Below are 25,038 nucleotides of genomic sequence, written 5' to 3'. Positions count from 1 at the left end.
AGGACATTTACTTCTACACTTTTCAGGAATGGAATTTGTGTCATTATATCTGAACGATTATCAGCCAATAAACATATAGAATCCTTCAGGAATGCCATCTCTAAGTGGAGACAAGTCAATGTCTTTGTTCACTACATGGAATACACTTCCTTATTGGACAGAATTATCCCTCTATATTTGATAATTGAAGATTTCACAGGACCCAGTAAAGGGAAGGTCTGGATCATTGCAGTCTTGGGGCAATATCAGATGGGAAGGCACAGACTTTTCAAATACATCCATAGTGTTTTGACTTTTAATTTTAAGGGGGAAAAAAGGCCAGCAGATTTTGACTTTGAACCCAATTTGTTTGTGGAACGCCGCTTGGAATATAAGACCTTTAACTGTTTTTTTTTCAAAGCAGGTCTTTTCTGTCAAAGGCCGGAAAAGATGCACCCAGAAAGGGCCATTGGAGACCCAAAAGAAAAGCACGAGGATCTGGATTCGAAATGAGCACCATGTTTATGCTCCCATTAAGACTCTGTCCCATGCCTTGAATGCGGCATATTCCTCCAGATCCAGGTGGAGAAGGAAGGAAATAGAAAACAGATTGGGAGCTCCAATACTTCAGCCATGGCAGGTATGAGGTTCCAACGAGGTTCCATCAAATTTAGTTCTGATTGAGAAACAATCTAAGGGAGAAAGAAGATAACCATTTTATCCACCGTGTACTACAAAAAGCAACAGGCTTGACCAATGTAATCACATGGGGCATATTGTGGAAAAGAAATTGCACTATGACAGATATATTTTGAAATTAAACAATATTATTTTTTTAAAATGGGAATTAAAGACTCATTAGAAGAAGAAAAAAACCTGCCATTAGGAAAGATTGGAGGCAAAAGGAGAAGGGAATGGCAGAGGATCAAATGGTTAGATAGTCATTGATACAATGAATGATACAATGATACAATGAGTTTGAGCAAATTTGGGGGGTCAGTGGAAAATTGAACCATGGGAACCTTCAGAGTCAGTTTTCACCAGATTTGTGCCGATATGATATATCCAATAAAGCTATTCTTTGAGGAATTCACCTGCCTCAGAATCTTGCTTGCTATAGGACTATTACTTGGAACCCTGACACTGTGTTTTACTTTCTTTATCTTGATATGGGCTAAGGATAATGGAGTCACAATTAAGCAACTGAACAATATCTATCTATCTATCTATCTATCTATCTATCTATCTATCTATCTATCTATCTATCTATCTATCCATCCACTAGATAGATAGATAGACAGACAGACAGACAGACAGACAGACAGACAGACAGACAGACAGACAGACAGATAGATAGATAAAACAATCCTAAAAATATGAGTTCCATGTATAGCTATAAAAGAAGAGACAGACATCACAATCTCTGGAACTTAAACTATATTATCCACTTAGCGTTTGTTAGCCTCTGCTAACATCGTTAGCTGCTGACAAGGTTAACAGAGGTGAACAAAAGCTAAGTGGATGTGATGTCTGTCTGTCTCGATAGATAGATAGATAGATAGATAGATAGATAGATAGATAGATAGATAGATAGATAGATAGATAGATAGTCAACATATGATTGAAAACTTTTTTTAGAACCTTTATTTTTCACTTTTAAAGATGGTGGAAAAACTTGTTCTCCCACCCCCCATTTTTAAGTTAGACAATTGTAGAAGAAAGATCAAATCTGAAAAGGCCACATGGGAAAGGAATTTTTTTAAAAAATCTGTTTTTTAAAAACAAAAATCCTGATGATTTCCATTCCGGTTTCATCCATTCCTGGAGAAGAATGAATTTTACAATTTTTCCTGGAAGGATCTCTACTTGGACAAAAATGGAGATATGACAGCAGACCCGAATGTCATGAGCTGGGTGGTTCTCCCCAACAAGAATCCTATCACAAAGCAACTGGGAAGTTTTAAAAGAGAGAGACTTATTATCAACCAAGTTGCTCTTTCACGGCTAAAGTTGCTCAACAAGGTGGGCAAAATATTGGTATCTCTTCACTGTTTTCAAAAGATTTAGGGTCCATTTCAAAAGTTCTAATTGGATGACCATCACTGAGAAATGAACATGGCAAGTAGACCCCTTGTAGCTTTCTTAGAAGGCTTGATGGCTTCAGTACTATTGAACCCAGATGCTATAATATGGAACACAATTTTTTTATTACACATCTCTATTTACATTATTAACAGTATTGTGTCATAGATATTACAAATATTTACATATCTGTAATATCTATGACACAATACATTAATCCTTATTCCTATGTTCTATCCACTTATACCATTTATCCTATACCGCATAGTATTCTGATTCCTCCTTGCCTTTTAGTTCCATTATAAGTTTGTCCATCTTGGCACATTCTAATATTTTTTGTATTAACACCTCTTCGGACGGTATGTTTTCTACTTTCCAACCCTGTGCAAAAACTATCCTTGCTGCTGTTATTTTATGCAATATGATGTATTGGATTTGTTTGCTAAATTTCCCTTTAATTATTCCCAGTAGGAATAGTTTGAGTTGAAGTTCTATTCGATGTTCTGTAATTTCCTGTAGCCATTTTTGTACTTTCATTCAATATTTTCTGGCTTTGGGGCATTGCCAGCACATATGAAAAAATGTTCCATCTTTCTGCTTGTATTTCCAGCACTCTGATTTCCTGTTTGGGTACATTTTTGCCAATCTTGCTGGTGCTAAATGCCATCTATAAAACATTTTATACTGATTCTCTTTATAAGCTATTGACAATGTCAACTTGTAGTTTTTGGACTTCTGATCATGTCCCTTTACTATCCCCTCTGCAATTTAATATCTCTGTAAAACCGGCAAAGCCTTCAAGTGCTAGGGATGGTGGTGCTAATAGCCCTAATTTTTTTCTTGTTCCTTGTTCTCAAATAGCAAACAAGAAGGCAATTTCTATTGCCAGTGCCCAAGTTCAGGTTTCTACTTAATTTGATCAAATTGAATCAAGACGGGGTGGATGGCCTCTGGTCCCAATAAGCATTGAAATTAGAATTGAGGTTGTCCCTAACATGCCTTTTAGGTATACTATCAGAGGATCTTGACAAAACAATCACATATTTTTATTACACGTATTGATGGCAGCAAGGATTACTTATGCTAAATACTGGAAAAATATGAATACTCCACCAGATGAGGGTATAATTAAGAAAATTTGGGACTGTGCTGAAATGGATAGATTAACTTTAAAATTTAAAGACAAAGATGATTCAGAATACATTCGGACATGGAATAAATTCTATGAATGGATAGAGAAAAGAGGTAGAAATTACAGAAAGTAAGATTATGAAGGTTAATATTGAAAGTAAAGAGGTAGATAAATATTAATGTAGTAATTGATAAAAATGTAACTAATGTAAGAAGAAACCTAGATCAGCTCTTTTGGTTATACTATTAGTACTGTTATTATACCATTACTATTGCTATTAGTTTGTATGTCGAGATTTATTACCAATGTGTTGGTCAAGTTTTATTTGTAAATAATGCTCTGCCAATGCACTGTTATTCAAAAATGTATATGAATGAAAATTTATAAAAATAAATAAATAAATAAAAGAATTGAGGTTGTCCTGGTTGGGGACAGAGACCCTTAAAAGGGAAGGTCCATATTTTGTGATGCTTTAAAGCATCCCAGACTTGGCCACTATTATTCATGCCTTTTTCACCCCATTGGGATAATGCAATAGGCCAGGGCACATGCTGGCATGCCAGGTCCATGGCATGCCAGCAACCAGACCAAGCAAACAAGGGAAGCCCCATCCATGGGATGCAGGCAGCATGCAAAACCCTGCCCCCTCTGGTCTGCAGAAAATCCTCACTCCGTGGAACAGGTACCTGATTCCCAAAAGTTTGGGGCCCTGCTGTAATAAGCTTTCTGCTCCTAGGAAGGAGAACCCAGTCTTTCAGGCTACATGAAATCATAATGATTGGTCTAATATGAGATAATGCCCTGACCAAAAAAAATAAATGAACCATTGAAACAAGTCTTTGATCTAAAGAGAAATCCTTCCTTATATCAGAATTAATGAGTGATAGTTTGAAAAATATGCTACTTAGATTTGACCTTTGGCTTGAACATAGCAGAGGTGGGTATTCAGCAGGTTCTGATCAGTTCTGGAGAACTGGTAGCACAAATTTTGAGTAGTTCGTAGAAGGCAAACACCACCTCTGACTGGCTCCATCTATTCTCTGCCTCCCAACTTCCAGCTGATCAGCTGGGTCTTCTTTGATTGCCCTGCACAGGAAAACAGAGCTGGAAAGCAGGTTAGTGGGGTTGGGAGGGGAGGGGATTTTGCAGTAACCTTCCCCCAGGAGAGGGGAGGGAATAGAGATTTTACAGTATCCTTCCCCTGCCATGCCCACCAAGCCATGCCCACAGAACCGATAGTAAAATAATTTTAATCCCACCACTGGGACAAAGGTGCTTCATCAATCATGCTTTGAATGCAATTGTTTATCTTGACTGATAGCTATCTTAAGTCTCCTTTGGCAAAAAGAAGGCTCCAAGTTTATCTAATAATAAATATGAGTCTACCTTTCCATCCCAGTTGGTGTCAATTAATTGTAGTTCTTCAACAGGAAGGACTTTGTCTTGGAAACCTCACTGGGCCTTAGAAATATCCCTTTCTGACACAGAGTTCATTCTCATGGGCCAGGAGTCTGAAACTTAAACATTCAAAGAGCCATTTGAACCCATTTTCCATAGAAAAGAAAACACTGGGAGCCAATAATTTAACAACTGGTGTGACTGGGTGGGCGTGGCCAACTCAACATCATGCACTCCCACCCAGTCACCTCCTGTGCTGGAATATGGAGCAAATCTCCTGTTAGATCTGGGGTGGATCGGTTCGAAGGAGACGCGAGACCATTGTGGTGGTCTTCCATGGAAAGAATGAGACACAGGCTGGTGTTCTCGGGATGGAAGCCCAGAATAAATTCTAGTGCTTCTTTTTATTGAGATTTTTCTACATAGTCAGCATAATTACATTATGGCTTAATAATTAGATATAGTAAAGGTTTGCTTGCAATTGTTTAAGCTGTCTCCTTGTTTGTATTTGTCCTTATTGTTCTCTTTTCTTTGCATTACCTTAGTGACCTTTAAACAGGCATGTATGTATAAAGCATTATATTAATCATTGCTCAAGCTCAGGTCAAAGTTTATTCCCACATCTCCCCTGTTTTAGTTTTTTGATGATCGCGGATGCCTCGGTAGCTTTTCGCCATCTGCAACAACAGCTCTCCTTCCGTAGGCTTCACTCGACACATTCCTAAAAGTCCAGGGAGACATTGGATACAACAGCATACACAAAGAGAAAGTATAAAAAACAATATCACTCCAACAATTAAATGACGAATCCATGAACCATCTGGCAACCAGGACCAAAGTGCAGACCACACGTCCAGTCCCTCGTCCTCCGATCGTAATGGATTCTCATTCAGGGTTTGTTCCATATGCTGTATAGTAGCTGTAATGTTTGGAGAAAAATCAGAGATATACATGCAACAATGCATATGAATCACAGCGCAAACTCCCCCTTGCACTGCCAAAATAGTGTCCACCGCATATCTGGTTTGCAGGACAAAGTCAAGGATTTTTCCTTGCTCTTCTTCAAGCAGCTTTAGAGTTTTAATGGTTTCTTTAAACATAGTAATTGTCCAATTGTTTAAACGATGTAAATCTCTATAGTTCATCATGACTCCTAAAGGAGGAATAACTCCCCTTGATATTTGTGTCCAGTAGTCATGAGTCAAAACAGAGTTTATTTCCGTTGTGGAACGCGCATTGTGGATATGAGCAGTCCCCAATGATTTTTGAATGAAATGAGATGGGATTACTTTCCCAAAGGTGCAGACTCCTTTCCATCGTGCTGGCATGCGATCATAGGCCATCCGTCCACACAGCAACCATAGATTTGCTCCCAGGAGATGACCAACCGTATTTGGTTCAGCATAGATTAATTGTGCAAAGGATTCCATTAACATGGCCAAATAAGTGGATGGTGGTGCGTATTTCCCATTCGCACATTTGGGCAACTGGTTTTCTCTTGTGGTGGGACAACATGTGGCAGGAATATATGGACACCTATTTTCATTGATCAAAGATGTGATATCATATCGAGAAATGTTATGTACAAAGTAAGTGAGATTTTTAGTTTTCATATCATTAGAATAAAACCGACTTCCATTGCTAATAACAATTGTTTTGTTGCAAAATGGATATGTTCCCAAGTAAGTCATATTCTCTACTGTCTCATTGTGGGTCCAACAGATACCCGCTACCTCTTGGATTCGGCTCCCAAGATGCAATGTATTTATGTTACTTTTAGTCCAACTGTTAGACCACATCCCTGAACAACCATAACATTGTCCCTTATACCAGTCACCTTCGGCCAGAGGTACTGCAACCATTGGAAGTCCTGATGTTTTGTGAGTTGGCATGTGCATACATATCCAACAATCAGTTTTATTATGAAGGTTTGCTAGCTTCCCCATGTCCTGGATCAACGTGTTTCTTTTCCATTCCCCCAAATCCATCCCCTTGCCCCTTTGGCTGATGATAAGGACGAACACAGCAAGCAGGAACCCAAACAACTGTCCCCTCATCTTCAATAGCAGCGTATCCTCTGCCCCAGGTTATCAGCGGGACAGGTCCTCTCCACGTTGGATCTGGCAGTCTCCTATACCGAACTTTCGGTCTTGGTGTACCTGCAGAAGGGGAGGAAGCAAAATGCCTGCTGGCTGCCGTAGCAGCTGGAGATCCTGTCATGTTTAAAAAATTTAAAGTATATAATGTAATATTAAGAATGTTTTGTATGTAAGGCAAGCCATATCCATCCATTTCCCCCGTTTTTGTTTTTGTGTGAAGGAGTGCTTTTTTTAGCGTCTGATGAGCTCGTTCCACAATGGCTTGAGCAGTGGAATTGTAAGGAATGCCAAATTTATGTATAATTGACCATTGTTAGGGTTTTGGAGATTAACCCCTAGCAGAGTATTGCAGCAGTAGTCAAGCCAGGCAACCAAAGGAGAGTGGAAGGGCCCCAGAGTATACACACACTGAACACAAACACTGTTTGTAGTTTAAATAGTTTTTAATCCAGTTAGAATTTAAGCATTGTCATTCAGTCCATTAAGTCATTCACAGTATTTCCATCCAGTAAGACTCACTAGTATAGTCCAAGTTAAGAGTCCTTGCAATATCTTTATCAGCCGATAAAGATATCTTCTCCTCCTCCGGTTTCACTCTCCAGAGAAACAAACGCTGGATATTCAGCAAACAGTAGCAAACAATAACAGTTCAGTCACAGGCACTCACAGTCAGTAATCTCAGTTAGTCGCAGCAGCACACAGTTACAGCCAGCACACAGTTACAGCCAGAGACAGTTAGCTTTCCAGCTTCTAATGCTTCCTTATATTGTAACTTCTAACCGCACCCTTAATCGGCTAATTGCCTGCTGCATTGTGCTTAAAGTGATAAGCACTTAAACCATGATATCTAAGTTTTATATATTTATTCACCCAAACCATATTTGGTATCAATGTTATACCTAACAACCATCGATGACAAAATTCCGCAAAGGCGGTGCTAATGTAAGCAGGGCCATTATCGGTTTTGATCTCCATAGGTGGCCCCACATGTGTGAAGGTGCGGAGACAATGGTTGACTACATGTTTTGTAGCCTCTCCTCGTTGAGGTGTTGCCATAATAAATCCTGAATAGGTATCAATCGTGACATGCAAATGGTGCCATGGTTTGAAAGGAGGGTGTTGTGTGACATCCATCTGCCATAGCTGACAAGGAGATGTTCCCCGAGGATTTACTCCTTGAGGAAGAGCAGTGGATTGAGCACTGCAACTAGGACATTGCTGAATAATAGCTGCAGCTTCTGCAGCAGTGAGACCAAATTGTTTACAAAGAGCTTTGGCATTTTGATGAAAATAGCTATGTGAGTCCCATGGAGTAACAGGAGAAAGCGAGAGACAGGACATGGCCGAGGCTGCTGCGTCAGCCACGTCATTCCCTTCCTGCAGCTCCCCGGGAAGTGGCTGGTGGCTGCGAATGTGTGTGATATGCAAAAAATGTGTGCGAGAATGAAGACAGTTTTGCAGGGCTAAAAACAAACTCATAAGATTAGCATCAACAGAAGGAGAAAGATAAGCAAATTCAATGTTAAGTATCAATTGATAAACGTAAAGAGAATCTACAATAATATTTAGCGGTTCTTGTGCAAATTCCTGTAAGGCCAAAATAGCAGCAGCTAATTCAGCCCTTTGTGCTGATTGTTGAGGAGGGGTAATCTTTGTTTTCCATACCCCTTCCTGTCTCCATGCACAAGCGCCATAGGTCTTGCCACCGTCCGCATAAACGGTCACTCCATCAACTGGCTGCTTGGCAATAACTGAATTAAAATTTACAGATACGTTTCGAAGCAACTGGAAACGAGGGTCACTGGGGGTGTGGCAAGAAATCTTCCCTGGCCAATTTTCAAGAGCAATTTGCAATTCAATGGATTGACTATACCAAGTTTCCCACAAAGTGAGGGAGATAGGTAAAAATAACTGAACTAGATCTATGCCATGTAAATGCATACTGCGATTTCGGCCTTTGATGATTAACTCACTATAAAGCATAGCCATAGTAGAAACTGTTTTTCTGGGAGTGCTTTGCAAATGCAACCATTCAATGATATAAACCTGCGCTTCATGTAATTGAAATAAAGCTGCAGTAGGCAAGGCTGGGGTTTGTAAAATTGCCAAAGCAAATGGAGTATCAGGAATGCATCGATCAACCCAACGCTGCGTTAAAGCCGCATTTACATGTGTCAGTACCTTCCTTTGTTCTGTTGATAGGATTATAGCAGAATCTGGTCTCGCAGAGCCCTTTAGGGCAAAGAACAAGGGCTGGAGTACCGCTGTAGTTAACCCCAGGTAGGGTCTAACCCAGTTAATTGTTCCTAGTATTTGTTGTAATTTTACTAGAGAAATTTTTTCCTCAATTTTGATTTCCGGAATGACCGGATGAGCATAGGTTGCAAAGACCTTATGCCCTAAGTAGGCATATGGCGTTTGACTTTGAATTTTTTCTGGGGCAATATGAAGTCCAAATTGTAATAACACCTCTTTAAGGCAAGGTAACGCTGCCTTAACTGTTCCCGGTGGGCCGGGAGCTGCAATTAAAATATCATCCATGTAATGGTAAACCTTCCACCCAGGATGAGAGGTTCTGAATGGAGCCAGAGCCATTCGAACATATGACTGACACATCGTTGGACTGTTTAGCATTCCCTGTGGCAAAACCTTCCATTGGTAACGGAAGGTAGGTGCATTGTTATTCAATTCAGGTACTGTAAAGGCAAATAATTTCTTGTCATCTGCATGTAAAGGGATAGAAAAGAAGCAATCCCGTAAATCTATTACAACTAGATCCCAATTGCGTGGGATCAGGTTAGGGTTAGGCAAACCACATTGTAATGCTCCCATTGGTTGAAGGATGGAGTTAATGGTTCTCAGATCATGCAAAAATCTCCATTTTCCATTTTTCTTTTTAATAACAAATACTGGAGTGTTATATGGACTAGAAGTTGGCTCAATGTGTCCTAATTGTAGCTGCTCAGCTACCAATTGATGTAAAGCTGTAAGCTTTTCTTTTGGAAGTGGCCATTGATCAATCCAGACTGGCTGAGAGGTTAACAATTGCAATTTTTCCATTATCCAATAACAATTTTTGTGCGAAATTGTGATAGCAAATCTCTACCCCACAAGTTTATATGAAAGGGCAACACAAGAGGTTGAATCCTTGCGGTCTCACCAGTTTCTCTATGCAATGCCTTCAACCAATGTACACTACTTCTAGCAAATTGCATACCACCCACTCCACGAACAGCCGGAGAGTCCTCAAGCGCCCATTCATTTGGCCATTCCTTTTGGCGTATCACAGAGACATCTGCTCCGGAATCTATAAGGCCAGAAAATGATTTTTCTTGAATTTCAATTGTCATTTTTGGTTGATCTGTAGTCAAATGTTTTGTCAGCGCTAGCAATTCTGCAGCAACTGGAGAACTGGTCATTTCAGTGGATCCAAAAGCTCCAGTTCGTGGGATCCCAATTAAAGGATTCATAGGAATGTATGGAAGCAATAATAACTGGGCAATAGAGTCACCGGCCATTAATGATGTGGGAGTATCAGTGTATAATTGTATCTTAATAACCCCTTTATAATCCTGATCAATAACTCCTGGAATAACAAAAAATCCTTTTTCTGATGCAGAATACCTGGGAAGTACTAATCCCACTGTTTTTTCTGGCAGTGGCCCATGCAAATGAGTGTCCTCAATGTACACTTGATTAGGAAAGGTCACATCAATTGAATTCAGCATTTTTAAACTCAAACCTGCATTCCCAGTAATTGCAGGCGATGCTTTTGTGACAGCCTTGGGAGCGGGGCTAGCTGCACGCCCCAAATTTAGTTTCCCGGATTTTGATTCTGATCAGAGCGACATTGATTTGCCCAATGAAACCCTTTTTTGCATTTTGGACAGACTGATTTCGGGCAAACGTCCTTAATTTTGTTTTTGTTAAATGCCATTCCCACCCCCCCAGGAGCACGGCACTGAGCTTTAAAATGGCCAGGCTTCCCACAATTAAAACAATTCCCTGTAGGTTTCATCCCTTTTTGTAATGCCATAGCCAAAGTCTCCATGTTGTAAGCCTGAGAACCCACCACTGCACATGCCTTTAACAGATCAGCCAGAGTAATCTCACCTCTAGCCACCAAAGGCTGTAAAATACGCTTGCAGTCAGCGTTTTCATTTTCAATTGCCAATTTCAGCAAAAGTTCCTTTGCTGCTTCTTCATTAGATATTTGTCTGGTAATAGCCAATTGCAGCCTTTCCACAAAATCATTATAAGACTCAGATGCTGTTTGCTTAATTTGAGAAAAAGACTGTGCTGGGGTTCCCACATCCTGGATGCGGGACAATGCCCCAAGGACAGCTGCCATAACCACTGGAAATACATGATCAGGCAAATTAGTAGCTTGATCAGCAGTGGATTCAAACAAACCTGCCCCATAGATTTGGTCTGGCGTATACAGCCCCCCTGAATTCCTTCCCCTAGTGATAGCTTCTCTTTGGTATTCTGAGTCAAAGACCACATACTGAGTAGAACTCAATATCATTCTCATTAAATCTTTCCAGTCACTAGGAATCATACGTGATGTAGCCAAACTTGTCAGAAGCCCCTTTGTAAAAGGATTTTGAATACCATAATCTTTAACTGCTTTTTTTATTTCTCTAAGAACAGCTAAAGGAATCGGGATCCATTCAATTTCCATATTTCCTTGAGCGTTTATTTGCCTGTTTACTGGAAATAAATTCATCTGGGTAATCTCGTCAGGCTCTAATTTCTCTTCATTGAAAGCCTGATGCATCATTGTTTGAACTTTCCCCGTTTGGGATTGGATTTTATCCTCTACAGGCATAAACGCTGTTGGGGTTGAGGAGGCATATTCCAATTTAGAAATTGGGGGGTGCAACACAACTCCTTCATAAGGAGGAGGTTCAACTAAAGATTTTAAAAGAGGCTGTTGCTGGATTTCTAAAGCAGTCATAACAACCTTCCAATATATCAAAATTTTTGCTGTTACCCGTGGCTCTTCATGAAGGATAGTTCCAATTTTCCTCCATGTGTCTAACTTTAAAGATCCCTTCTCTGGATAGTAGGGACACTGCCGCCAGATCTCTTGCAGCAGCTCTTTCACTTTATCTTTTGAAAGAACTATTTGCTCCCCCCCAGAGGGTTTAAAGAAAAAGAGGTTTGTCCTGACTAACCTCAGCAGCTCACTAACATGCCGTTCCTGTGGCTGAGAGAGTTTTCCCCCCATGCTTCCTGAAAAAATCCTATTGTCCAGCAATAGTTAAGTACGTACTTTACCTATTCCAGGCGAGGAAACACAGAGGTCCGGACACGTACCACCTGCAGTGATCACGTCGGGCTCACCACTTGTGGTGGTCTTCCATGGAAAGAATGAGACACAGGCTGGTGTTCTCGGGATGGAAGCCCAGAATAAATTCTAGTGCTTCTTTTTATTGAGATTTTTCTACATAGTCAGCATAATTACATTATGGCTTAATAATTAGATATAGTAAAGGTTTGCTTGCAATTGTTTAAGCTGTCTCCTTGTTTGTATTTGTCCTTATTGTTCTCTTTTCTTTGCATTACCTTAGTGACCTTTAAACAGGCATGTATGTATAAAGCATTATATTAATCATTGCTCAAGCTCAGGTCAAAGTTTATTCCCACAGACCATCTTAGTGAGTTCAGCTCTTTATTTAGGGTAAGAACAGTCTGGGAAAGGTAAGACGTGGCAGCCCCTCATATAGGGCTGGTTCGCGGCTTGGCGGCCAATGGCAGCGCTTTGAATCTCCCGCGATCGGTGCAGCCAATAGCGGTAGATTCCTAGCGCTCCAATCACGGCCGGGGTTTCGACCAATCAGGTCGCTGTCCGTTCGGACCAATCAGTTGTGAGGGTTTGGAGTATGCTAATATAGCACACCCCTCCCCTCTTGGTTTCGTCTGCCGGTGCGTCGTTACGTAGTCGCGCAGGTAGGCGGGGCTTCGTACCTGCCTAGTAGACCTGCGCGGTTCAGTTCTATCGTGGTCGTCGACCTGTTCGGAGGGATTCTCTGCCGTTCCGGTTCCCAGGGATGGAACCACCTGGAAGGGTGAGCCGGGCCTTTCTTGGTAGCTCCCTCCCGGTCTACCCGGGCTGGTTGAGCTGTCACTCCTGTTGTTCCCACCGGACTTTTCTGAGTTGGTTGAACTGGCTTGGCTGCTCCTTCCAGGTGAAGATTCCGGGGATTCGTGTTCTGTTGGTCCTATGTTTACTGGTGAGTAGGACCGGTTTATTTGTGGTTTATTTGTTCTGGGTGGGGGGTGTTCTGCTTGTGCTAGGAGGTTCCCTTCGACTATTTCCATGACGCTTGCCGTTTCCCCCCCCCCCTTCTAGTTTCTTGCTCGGGTTTATGGTTGTTGGTGCTGGCTATTCTTGACCTTAGTTGGTTGATGTGCCGCTTCCGGTTTTTTCCGTCGCTTGTCTCTAACCGGTATGATAAGGGGCCAGTTATTTGGGTGATCGTTGTTGGTACCCAGAGTGGTTCCCCTGATAGGTTTTTTGCGTATACTGTGTCCCCTATGTTAAATTTTCTGAGTTTGCTGGAGGATCCCGGAGGCTTTTCAGGCTTATACGTTGGATGCATTCTATCAAGCGTCGACCGTAGTTTCCTGCCCATCATTAGTTCTGCTGGGCTTCTGTTTGTGGTCGCGCTAGGTGTAATGTGTTGAATGAGGAGCATTTTATTGATTTTGTCCTGTATGTTGGCTGCTTCTATTTTCTGGATGGCTTTCTTCGTGTATTGGACCATGCGTTCCGCCCGCCCGTTCGCCGCCGGATTTACGGGCGCGGTTAACGCATGGCGTATGCCTTGGCCTGCCAAAAATTGTTCGAATGCTAGTGCAGTGAACTGGGGGCCATTGTCCGACACTAGCACGTCTGGCAGGCCGTGTGTGGCAAAGAGTTTACTCAGTTTTTTTATTACCGCCTCTGTTGTGGTAGACTTCATGGTGCTTACCTCCAGCCAGTTGGAGTAAGCGTCTACTGTGATAAGGTACATGTATCCCTTGGTTGGCCCCGCAAAGTCTATGTGAATCCTAGACCACGGGCCTCTTGGCGTTTCCCACTCTTGGGTTGGGGTGGCGGGAGGATTTGGTCTGGATTCTTGGCACTGTTTGCATTTGGTTACCCAGGTTTTGATCTGTTTGCCCATTCCTGGCCACCATGCATAGCTTCTGGCCAGTCTTTTCATCTTGACCATCCCTGGGTGTCCCTCATGCAACATCCCCAACACCCTTTCCTGTAATGTTTCCGGGATTACCACTCTGTTCCCCCAAAGTATACAGCCCTTCTCGGTAGAAAGTTCAGTTTGTCTGTTTCGGAAGGGTCTGAATAGTTCGTCCGTGTTCCCTTTTCCAACCCAGCTCAAGACTCGCGCCAGCCGCTTGTGTTTATTTGTTTCTCTGGCAATGTCTGGCGCGGTCACGGGCGGTTTGGATATTGTCTCTATTTGAAGTACCTCTGTTGTGGGTGCCGGGTCATCTTCCAGGTCGGGCAGGGGTGAGCGGCTCAGGGCGTCTGCGTGGGCGATGTCCTTGCCGGGTCGGTGTATCAGCTGGTAGTTGTATGCTTCTAGGAATTCAGACCACCTTGTCATTCTTGGTGATAGAATGTTCGGTGTGGCCTTATTTCCCGCCAGGATTCCTAGCAGTGGCTTGTGATCTGTGATGATTGTAAAAGTCCTACCGTAAAGGTATTCGTGAAATTTCTTGATGCCAGCAATGACTGCTAGGGCCTCTTTGTCGAGCTGGCTGTAGTTTCGCTCTGGTTTTGAAAGTGTCCTTGATGAGAAGGCGATGGGTGCTTCCTTCCCATCCGGTAGCTGGTGGCTGAGGATGGCGCCGATCCCAAATGGTGAGGCGTCGCACGTCACCGTTAATGGCAGGGTCTCGCTGTACTGGATTAGTACCGCGTGAGATGTTAGCAGGTTCTTTGTGTTGGTGAAGGCGCTCTCTTCCCGCGCTCCCCAGGTCCAGGTGGCTGTTTTGTCTAACAGCTTATGCAATGGTTCTGCCACGGTTGCCTTTTGAGGTAGGAAGACATTGTAAAAGTTTAACAGTCCCAAGAAAGCCTGTAGCTCCGTTTTGTTGTTGGGCCATGGCACTTCCCTTATGGCTCTCAGTTTTTTTTCCGTGGGGGGATCCCTTGCTTGTCTAGGAGGTACCCTAGAAATTCAACCCTCTCTGCCCGTAGTTGGCATTTCCCTTTTTTAACTTTGAGTCCCGAATCTCTGAATTTCTGTAGTACCTCCCTCAGCCTGGCTTCTAGTTGCTTTTCATTTTTCGCAGCCACCAGCACATCGTCAAAGTATGGCACCACCCCCTTTATGCCTTGGAGGAGTCTTTCCATGAGGCTTTGGAAGACTCCGGGTGCCACGCTGACTCCAAATTGGAGCCGGTTGCAGCGGAAAGCCCCCCGGTGTGTTACGATGGTCTGGGCTTCTGCGGTTGCGGCATCGACCGGCAGTTGCTGGTAGGCTTGTGCCAGGTCAAGTTTTGCGAAAATTTGGCCTCCCCCCAGTGAGTGCAGAAGGTGCTGTACTACTGGGACGGGGTATGCACTTTGTTGGAGCATGTGGTTCAGGGTGGCCTTGTAGTCACCAGAGATTCTCCCAGACCCATCTGGCTTGATGGGGGTGACTATGGGGGTCTCCCACCGGGCGTGATCGATTGGTTCCAGCACCCCTTGTGCGATGAGCTGGTCTAACTGCTCATCGATTTTGGCCTTGAGTGCGAATGGCACTCGCCTTGGCTTAAGGCGGATAGGTGTGATGTTCGGGTTTATATTAAATGAGATAGGGGACCCCCGGTACTTGCCTAGGCTGTCATCGAAAACTTCCCGGAAGTCCCTCACGAGCGCTGTTTCCCAGTCCGTCTCCGCGATGTGGTGGATGCCGGTTACTTCAATGCCCAAGGGTGTGAACCACTGCAGTCCCAATAGGCTCAGTCGGTCTCGGTCGACGATCATCAGGGGTAGCACTTCGGTGTGGCCCTTGACGGTGATTTTAAAATGGCCTCTGCCGACTACAGGGATGCGGTTTCCCTAGTAGTCTTTGAGAGTCAGTGTTTGGTCTACTAGTTCGTGGCGGTGGATGGTGGGTGCCAGGTGCTTGATGGTGCACCATGAGACCATGGAGAGGAAGGACCCAGAGTCCACCTCCATGTCGCATGGCTGGTCTTCTATCCCCACCGTCACATATACCTTCCTGGTGTCGCTTGTGGAGGAATGGCCAATGACGATGGTCAGTTGTGTTTCCTCCCTTTGTCTTGCCTCGTTGAGCCACCTGTTCTGCCCCTCTCGTCTCCAGCGGCTCTCCGTCTGGCGGTCTCAGTGTCTGGTGGGGGTGCTCTCTCGCCGTCGGGGGCTGCCGTCTCATCGTCGCGGGCTGTAGTGCCTTTTATTCCAGCACACCTTGGCGATGTGCCCCCGTTTCTCGCAATGCCGGCAAATGGCATCAAGGAAACGGCAGTCCGACCGGGAGTGAACGCCTCCGCAGCCGGCGCACTAGAACCTCGACTTACGACCTCGTGGTTCCCGCCGCTCCCGCACTGCTTGAAGGCGGTGGATCTCTTCCTCCTCATCCTCGGTCTCCGAGAAGGAGTCGACATCGCCGTGGTGTGTGGTTGTGTCTCGATGGTCGGATTCAGGTCACTTCTCGGGGGTCGAAGTCGTCTCGCCGGTCACCGGTCGTGGCGTGATGCTCAATTGTCGCATCCGAGCCGCTGATTTCTTGGCCGCCTCAGCCACAGCGGCCTCGGTGAGGGCATCGGCGAGGGAGATGTCACCCTTCGCCATGATGCGGCTTTGGAGGACGGGGACTCGGAGTCCTAGGATGACGGGGTCTCGCAGTGCCTCATCCAGATCAGCGAAATCGCACAGGCCGCCCAAGTCCCATAGTGCCACCATGAAATTGCCAAGCCCCTCGCCCTCGCGTTGGTCCCGCCTGTAGAAGTTGTGCCGCCGGATGAGGATGGGCACGACGGGGGCGTAGTGGCTTCGCAGTAGGGGCTCAAGGTCGCCCCATTCCGTGGTCATGACGTCCTCTGGTTTGGCCAAGGCTTTGGCCATCTTGAACACTGCGGGCCCGCAGTGTGTGAGAAACATGGCTCGTTTCTTGTGGCCGTTGGCATCCTTAAGATTGCTACTCTCGAGGAACATCTGGAACCTATCAATATAGGATTCCCAGTCCTCTGTAGCAGGGTTGAAGGGTGCGGGTGGCGAGTTGATGCCGGCCATGCTGCCTGCTGCTGCGTGCCGCTTCGCCACGTGCTGGGTGGTCTCCTTGTCTCACAATCCCACCTTCGTCGCCAGTGTTAGATCTGGGGTGGATCGGTTCGAAGTAGACATGAGACCATCTTAGTGAGTTCAGCTCTTTATTTAGGGTAAGAACAGCATGGGAAAGGTAAGCCGCGGCAGTCCCTCATATAGGGCTGGTTCGCGGCTTGGCGGCCAATGGCAGCGCTTTGAATCTCCCGTGATTGGTGCAGCCAATCACGGTAGATTCCTAGCGCTCCAATCATGGCCGGGGTTTCGACCAATCAGGTCGCTGTCCGTTCGGACCAATCAGTTGCGAGGGTTTGGAGTATGCTAATATAGCACATCTCCATCCCCCACCATCACCCTTACCTTCTCAGGCTGGGCAAGGAGTGACAGGGAGGGGAGGGGCAGGGCCAGCCAGGGTTGGGATCAGCCGAAAGGGAGCCATACCAGAGGGCTGAAAAAGCCACATGTGGCTCCAGAGCTGCAGGTTGCAGACCCCTGTCATCGCCCATCTCCTGCAACAGAAGATGCCTGACCAACCCCTTTTTAGGGCTGCATTCTCATGATCTCACTTCTATCTCATCTCAATACAGTTCTAGAAACTATTAGACAGTCAATTTTAGTCTGATTTCACCAGTACTGCAGCTCTATACATTTAACAAATAAATATACAAATAAACAACAACACTTCATGTTCCTATTTAAAGTTGAGACTCCTAATTTGTAAAGAATTGGGAGACTGTTTAAGACTACAGTAATTTCAAAGGGGGAATTGCTTTGTGACGTTTTACATAGTCCAGAAGATTCCTGAGCAGATCCTACTGGTCAGAAGTTTCTTTCTTCATTACATTTTATTCTATTTGAATAAATAATAGAATAAAAATTTAATAAATTAATATCAGCAGATCATAATATTTTAAAATACAGATACACTGTATGGAGAATGTAGGAATGTATGTTAATATAGTTATGAGGAGGAATCCATTGGTTGTTATTTAATGCTAGAATCTTTTCTCAGCTTCATACCTCTAGATGTTATCTAAGTAGAAAAATCCATGATTGCAATGTGTTCTAACAGAAGCAAAAAGGAGGAACTAAATGAAGATTCTGCAACTAGTTGTATCGCTTACAATCTGGGACTAGTTAAAGATTTCCTATTTACCTAAGCGAAGACCAGAAACTATTTGGCTCTTGTTTACGTTGACTTCCATTTTCCATGGGTGGTGAGTCCTAACGTGATTTCTTGCTATTCTGCTTAGTCTTTGCTGGAGTCCAAATGTGTGGAAAATTGTCCTCCTGGATTGGTCAAGCAAGCTCGGGAAGAACAACCAGTTTGCTGCTATGACTGCATTCCTTGTCCAGAGGGAACCATCTCCATGCAGGAAGGTAGGTGATACTGATGGAAAGAGTATTAGATTCGTACAGATCATTTTGATCAATGTGCATAATATTAATTACACACATATGCTTGACTATTTTGTTGTTTTTCTTTCCTTTCAACATGTCCAGTTTCTTCCATAATTTGAGGTTTAAGAAAAAAGATCTTGAATTATAAGATAAGAAGAGGAACAAGGACATATATAGAATAGAATAGAATAGAATAGAATAGAATAGAATAGAATAGAATAGAATAGAATAGAATAGAATAGAATAGAATAGAATAGAATTCTTTATTGGCCAAGTGTGATTGGACACACAAGAAATTTGTCTTACTGCAAACACTCTCAGTGTACGTAAAAGAAAAGATACATTCGTCAAGAGTCAAGAATCACAAGGACATGATGAATTGGGCAAGATTACTTTTGCTAGAGGAAATCTCTCTTTTACTTGTCAGTTTGGAAGTGTCCCTTGTGTTTGCTTTCTTCAGGACATTTGACTTTTTTGATACTTGAGGAATGGTATCAGGTCAATGGTCACCCAAGCCATTTTTTACAGCACAGGCCAAAAAATAAAATAGAATACTTTATTGGTCAAGTGGACACCCAAGGAATTTGTCTCATGTGGGGTTGTTCTTGAAGATTACCTGGAATTTACAAATGGTCCAGAATGCAATAGCATGCACATGTTGGGTTTTCCTATATTTTATCATTATTATACCCTTGTGGTGTGAGCTGCACAGGCTCCCAGTTTCTTTCCAATTGTAATTTAATTTAACAGATTTAACTGATAATCAGAGTTGGAAGGGACCTTGTAGGTCATCTAGTCCAACCCCCACCAAAGCAGGAGACCCTACACCATTTCTGACAAATGGCAGTCCAATCTCTTCTTGAAAGTCTCAAGTGATTCATCTTTAAAGCTCTACTTTGCATAGAACCAGGGTGTCAGTAGGACTTCCTCTCCCTCAAGTTAACTGCCTTTCTGGCCAGAGCAAATATAATATACATGTTCCAGATGTTTTAGATAGTTTCCTTGGAGCCTGCCTTTTTTGTTGAAACTCCTGTGCTATTGAACTCTCTCCCCCTTGAAGTGCAACAGGCCCTTCTAAAATCCTAGAGATCTAGTTCTTCTTCCAGGCATTGGGATAAGGTGAGGTTAGTGAAGGATGAAGATGTGGTGGTTCGCATTGATGAAGACTAGTTGTGGCACCAGTTATATCACATTTGACCTTCCTTTTGGGGGAGTTTGTTTTTATAGTTGTATATATTAGGGTTTTTCCTGGGATGTAAAATACTCAAAGTTTGCTTTAAGATGCTCAGCCAAATAAATGTTTTATATATGTATGCAGGCTGCTATTTAACCATTTACTATGCCTTTCCTTTAAGTTGTCATCCAAAGGTATTTCATGAAATGTAAGAGCCTATTAAAAATATTAGTTTCTGTTTTTTCAGATACTGAAAAATGCACCAAATGTCCAGATGAGAAATATCCAAATGAGAACCGAGTCCAATGTATCCCCAAAAGAATAATATTCCTTTCCTATGAAGAGCATCTGGGAATTATCCTGGTCACCTTTGCTCTATTTTTCTTCCTAATCACTGGTTTCATTTTAATCATATTCATTAAATACCGAGAAACTCCCATTGTCAAAGCCAACAACCGGGATCTCTCCTACATTCTCCTGGTCTCCCTCATGCTCTGCTTTTTGTCCTCCTTTTTGTTCATTGGCCGACCAAGGAAAGCCACCTGTCTTCTCCGACAAACAATATTTAGCATTGTCTTCTCAATAGCTGTGTCTTCTGTGTTGGCTAAAACAATCACGGTGGTGCTGGCATTCCTGGCATCAAAACCAGGGAATAAAGTCAGAAGATGGTTGGGGAAGAGCTTGGCCAACTCCATCATCCTTTGTGGTTGTTCTGGTCAAATTTTCATCTCTGCCATGTGGTTAGTCATTTCTCCTCCATTCCCTGACTCTGACCTGAACTCCCAGCCTGGGGAGATCATCCTTCAATGCAATGAAAGTTCTGTCACCATGTTTTATATTGTCCTTGGCTACATGGGCTTTCTGGCTGCCATTTGTTTCACTGTAGCTTTCCTGGCCAGGAATCTTCCTGGGGCCTTCAATGAAGCCAAGCTGATCACCTTCAGCATGCTGGTCTTCTGCAGTGTCTGGATCTCCTTCCTGCCCACCTACCTGAGCATCAAAGGGAAATACATGGTAGCTGTGCAGGTCTTCTCCATCTTGACCTCCAGTGCTGGGCTTCTGGGCTGCATCTTCTTCCCCAAGTGCTACATTATTATCCTCAGACCAAATCTAAACACAAAAGATCATCTAATGGTTAAAGTACAGAAGTTAAAGTGAAATTGTTTCTTAAGCTCATAACAATTAATTTTTCATTGCAGTTATTATTGGGCCTGCATGTTCTGACCCAACTCTGTTACCAGCAAGAAAATCTCAAACAAACTCAGTAACTTAAACCTTCAGAGCTTTAATCTACATATACACTTATTTGTAGATAAAAGATGGCTTGCAGCCAATTAGTCCAACCAGAAAAGCCTTGACAGAATTCTTCAGATAAGGCAGAGTCTCTACACACAATGTTGGATCCTTCAAACATTTTTGCTTTCTGCAAAAGCAAAAACTCTTTGAAACCAGGCTTATATTCCCTGAAGGGAGGGGTCATTATGTTGCATTCTTACTCCCGAGTTGTCTGTGCTGCTCCAGCTGTTCTCTTCTACGAATCATCCTGCGCTCACTTGCACTTAGCACAGGCTCCTCGGGAACCTCACCCTCACTGCTGCTGGCTAACCACAATACTGCATGCTTCCTTTGAATCCATTTGAAAATTACATTTGTTTAAAATCAAAGGAAATAATAAATGTTAAGTTTAAGACTAATGAAATTAAATTCCAAGAAAATCATCAAAGAGTGAAATCAATGAATTAATAAGTAAAGATGTCACGGTAGGAGAAGAGCAAGGAGAACTGAGAGCAAATTTTATTTTATTTATTTATTTATTTTGTCAAGCATGTTTTAGATAACATATATAATTGGAAACATGATTAAGAATACATGAAATGGGTATGAATAACAGGGGGCATAAGGACAGCGATGGTACATAGGCTCAAGATCCAGAAGGATCTTGACAGATTGAACACTGGGCCCTATCTAATAAAAGGGAATTCAATGTTTAGAAAAGTAAGGTTCTACATTTAGGTGAGAAAAACCAAATGCACCAATATAGAATAGGTGATATCTGACTCAACAGTAGGAACTGCAAGGTAGATTTTGGACTCCAAGCGGACAATCGTTTAAATATGAGCTAGCAGTGGGCTGCTGCCAACAAAGTCATAGGCTGCATTAACAGAGGATTTCAAGTTCAGGTAAAGTGTTAGTATCACATATTGCAAATGTATGTATCATTTGTGTCCATACCCTATAAAATAGACTTGACCTCCACCCCACTTAATAAATGCTTTTCATTTTGCCGAATTACCTGGTGATTTGGATTTTGAAGTGGGCAAAGAAACCACTTAGCAAAGGTAAAAGTATCCCTTCAAGGATCAAGTTCTAATCAGCTCATGATGAGATTATCAATGCCCAAAGGAAATGGGGGATGGACACATTATCAGAATGGATGGTCACCTTATGCTTTGCCAGTTGCTCCATCGTGTACTGGAGTCTGAGTAGACACCTCAAGATTAACCATGCAAGTGTATGTCTCCTGTGGATGATGGCTCTTCCACTTTTTTCTCAGATGCCTTGATGGAGAATGAGAGCATTCCTTGTATGTCTGATATTACTGACTCTGAACTTCCAACAGAATATGCCTCGGCTGGGAAGAGAATGCAGGCCAATGAGGAGGAGGGGGAGGAGCTTCCAGCCTTGGTGGATGCTAGAGTACACAGTGCAGAGAGGCAGACATCTGCCAGATTAAGAGGCCCTGCCCCTCTTAATGGGCTACACCGGGAGGGGCTGTTTAGCATGACAGACAAAGGGAGGCATTGCTGGAAGCAATGTGTATGGGTCGTGGTCAGATGGTTGTTTGTGTTTCTGGGACTCTGCAGCTCATGCTCAGTGGATAAGATGCTGAGCTTGTCAATCAGAAAGGTCAGCAGTTCAGCAGTTCAAATCCCTAGTGCTGCATAACGGAGGGAGCTCCAGTTACTTGCCCTAGCTTCCACCAACCCAGCAGTTTGAAAGCATGTAAAAATGCAAGGAGAAAAATAGGGACCACTTTGGTGGGAAGGTAATAGTGTTCTGTGCACTTTGGGCATTTAGTCATGCTAGCCACATGACCACAGAGACATCTTCAGACAACGCTGGCTCTTTGGCTTTGTAACGAAGATGTCATGCCCCTGGTGGAGTCTGACTCTGAGGAAGAGGAGGAACAGCTGACAGGGAGTGGGAGTGTGGCTCCAGAGGTGGTGGAGAAGCTGGGGAAGGGCAGAGGCCGGCTGAGCAGTCAGAGGAGGATCCAGGCCTATCCCCTATCCATCCTAGGTCACGCAGGGAGGAGAGGATCAGGGAAAAGCGAGGTCTACTCAAAAGGAGATTACCATGATCCTCCTCGTGGCTTGCAGGTGGGAGCTATGTATATAAGTTTGAACTGCGCAATTAGAATTGCTGAAGTAAATTAGTGTTCACCTTGAAAGAGGCTTATCTTTGCTGGTGTTCTTCCCATGGACTTTTCTTGGTTATTTTCCGGGAGTTTATAATTAGTTATCTCGGCTTGCTTCAGAACTCTCATCAATGCAGTTTGTTTTGGTTTTCTGTTTGCCTCATTATTTACTTTTGTGACTTTAAACTGTGCCTAATAAAACAGTGAAGTTAAGTTGAAGGCTTTACCGGACTGTTTTGGGTTTGGGGTTATTTTGAGAGACTACGGGTCATCAAAAAAGATGAGCACTGCCCAATAGAGCCGAAAACGACTAGTACGTATATGCGAGGGGAACCTCCTCTTTACCTAGAGCAGGGGTGGGCAATTAATTTCTGTCGGGGGCCACATGGAAAATCAGATCTACGTTCGAGGGCCAAACCAATTTTATAAAAGACCATTATAGATAGATAGATAGACAGATTCTTCCGCTACGAATAAACGACTGTGTGTGTGTGTGTGTGTGTGTGTGTGTGTGTGTGTGTGTGTGTGTGTATGTATGTATGAATGTACCCCCTCAGTTTACACAAGTTGGCCCCTTATAAGATAAAAAATAAATAAACACCCACCCCCCAAAACATAACTCCTCCGGTGCCCACGGATAAACTGTGAACCACCAATTAGTAGCAGGGCTGACCCTCCCTCTTGAACCAACGTCTAATTGGGGGAAGCAGACCGGCCTTCAGTCTCTTGCAAGAAACTGCTGGCTAACCCTGCAAGCCATGACGTCCACCACCGAGCGCGCCTCGGTCCAGCTGCGAGGTCCCAGCACCGGTACGCTGAGGGCGCCGCTGTTCTCTCCCATCTTACCGCAGGGGAAGGCCATGGAGGGAGGTGTGAAGCGCCTGCTGTTGCTCAGGTCTACGGGAATACGCATTACAACAGCGGGCGTTAGGGGAGGAAGGAGGCGGCGGCAGTGGAGCCGCTGCTGTTGCTGCTGCTGCTGCTCGCTGAGAGGTGAGGGAAAGGCACGCCCAGGGCGCAGCGAGCCAGATGCCCAAGAGCGCACGGCGGGCCGCTCCGAAGCCAGGCACGGGAGAAAACCACCCCAGCCCCCCCCATGCAGGTCGGGCCCTCACCGCCACTGCCAGTCCTGGCCTCTCCGGCCGCCAGTCGCTCCTTGGGGCGCAGCTCTTCCCGTGGCCCCGTTGCACTTCTCGTGCTCCTCGCCGCCGGCAGTGCTCGGGGCTCAGGCACCTCGGTGGAGGGGGATTTCCCGGGACCAAGAGATCTGAGCCAGCCGCTGCAGCTTCAACGCGCCTTTTCCCGCCGCTCAGCTTCGCCATCCCGTGGCGCTGGGTTCCGGAGCGCAGCCCCAAGATCTGCCAGCCGCGGTGGGGAGCCCAGAGCTGCTCAGCAGGCGGTTGGCTGAACCCCAGAGCACTCCTTTGGCACCGCCTCCCACGCCCCCTTCCAAATCAAACGCGGCTCAGGCGAAATCAATCGGGGCTCCATCGGTGGCGGCCGCAAGGGCAGCGCTTGGGGATCCTTCTCCCGCAGTCATGACTGAGGGGCGGGGAGGCGAGCCGGCAGCATCCCGCGCTCCTCCCGGCTCGGCAGCTTCTTTCCCTGCGAAGGGACTGCAGCGAGACCTCAACAGGTTTAAGCTATCTTCGCTCCGCCAGGCTCCTGCCCCTGTTTCCTGCTCCGCCTGACAAGCCCGCCAGCCCTATGCAGAATCCATCAACTCACATGTAAGAAACTCATTCCAGTTCATCGAGATCATAAAGAAACAAAACTTACAACCCAGCGACCTACTAGTGAGCTTCGATGTCATATTCCTCTTCACCCAAGTGCCAATAAAAGAAGCCTTGACAGCCATCCAAAACAAATACAACCCCCCCAGCACATCCTAGATCTGACCAACCACTGTCTATCCAATACATACTTCACCTACAACAGACAAAAATACAAACAAATAGAAGGAGCACCCATGGGATCACCCCTCTCATTTGTCATCGCAAACCTCTACATGGAACACTTTGAAACACAAGCTCTAGAAAAATATGATCACAAACCCAAACTCTGGCT

General features: G+C 44.3%; 1 protein-coding gene across 1 annotated transcript; it reads left to right on the top strand.

The window, feature by feature from the left end:
- The first annotated feature begins 1,793 nt into the window (after window positions 1-1,793).
- On the top strand, window positions 1,794-21,227 carry LOC148128513 (vomeronasal type-2 receptor 26-like). Its single transcript, XM_087948882.1, has 3 exons — window positions 1,794-2,001; window positions 18,232-18,358; window positions 19,801-21,227. Exons 1-3 carry the CDS (start codon window positions 1,864-1,866, stop codon window positions 20,709-20,711), a joined length of 1,176 nt encoding a protein of 391 aa, XP_087805008.1. The 5' UTR covers window positions 1,794-1,863; the 3' UTR covers window positions 20,712-21,227.
- The last annotated feature ends 3,811 nt before the right edge of the window (window positions 21,228-25,038 follow it).

Source organism: Notechis scutatus, unplaced genomic scaffold (assembly GCF_049901735.1).
Source record: "Notechis scutatus isolate UNSWTSFEM ecotype Mainland unplaced genomic scaffold, rNotScu1.2 NSCUSCF30, whole genome shotgun sequence".
NCBI classification, from domain to species: domain Eukaryota; kingdom Metazoa; phylum Chordata; class Lepidosauria; order Squamata; family Elapidae; genus Notechis; species Notechis scutatus.
The sequence above is the reverse complement of the archived record's forward strand: the minus strand, read 5'-3'. Positions and strand labels throughout refer to the sequence as shown.

Bases quoted from the DNA above. Each gene is read 5' to 3' on its own strand.
- LOC148128513 (XM_087948882.1), top strand. From the start codon at position 1,864: ATGACAGCAGACCCGAATGTCATGAGCTGGGTGGTTCTCCCCAACAAG. The intron at 2,002-18,231 runs GTGGGCAAAATA...TATTCTGCTTAG, and splicing joins GGCTAAAGTTGCTCAACAAG to TCTTTGCTGGAGTCCAAATG. The intron at 18,359-19,800 runs GTAGGTGATACT...CTGTTTTTTCAG, and splicing joins AACCATCTCCATGCAGGAAG to ATACTGAAAAATGCACCAAA.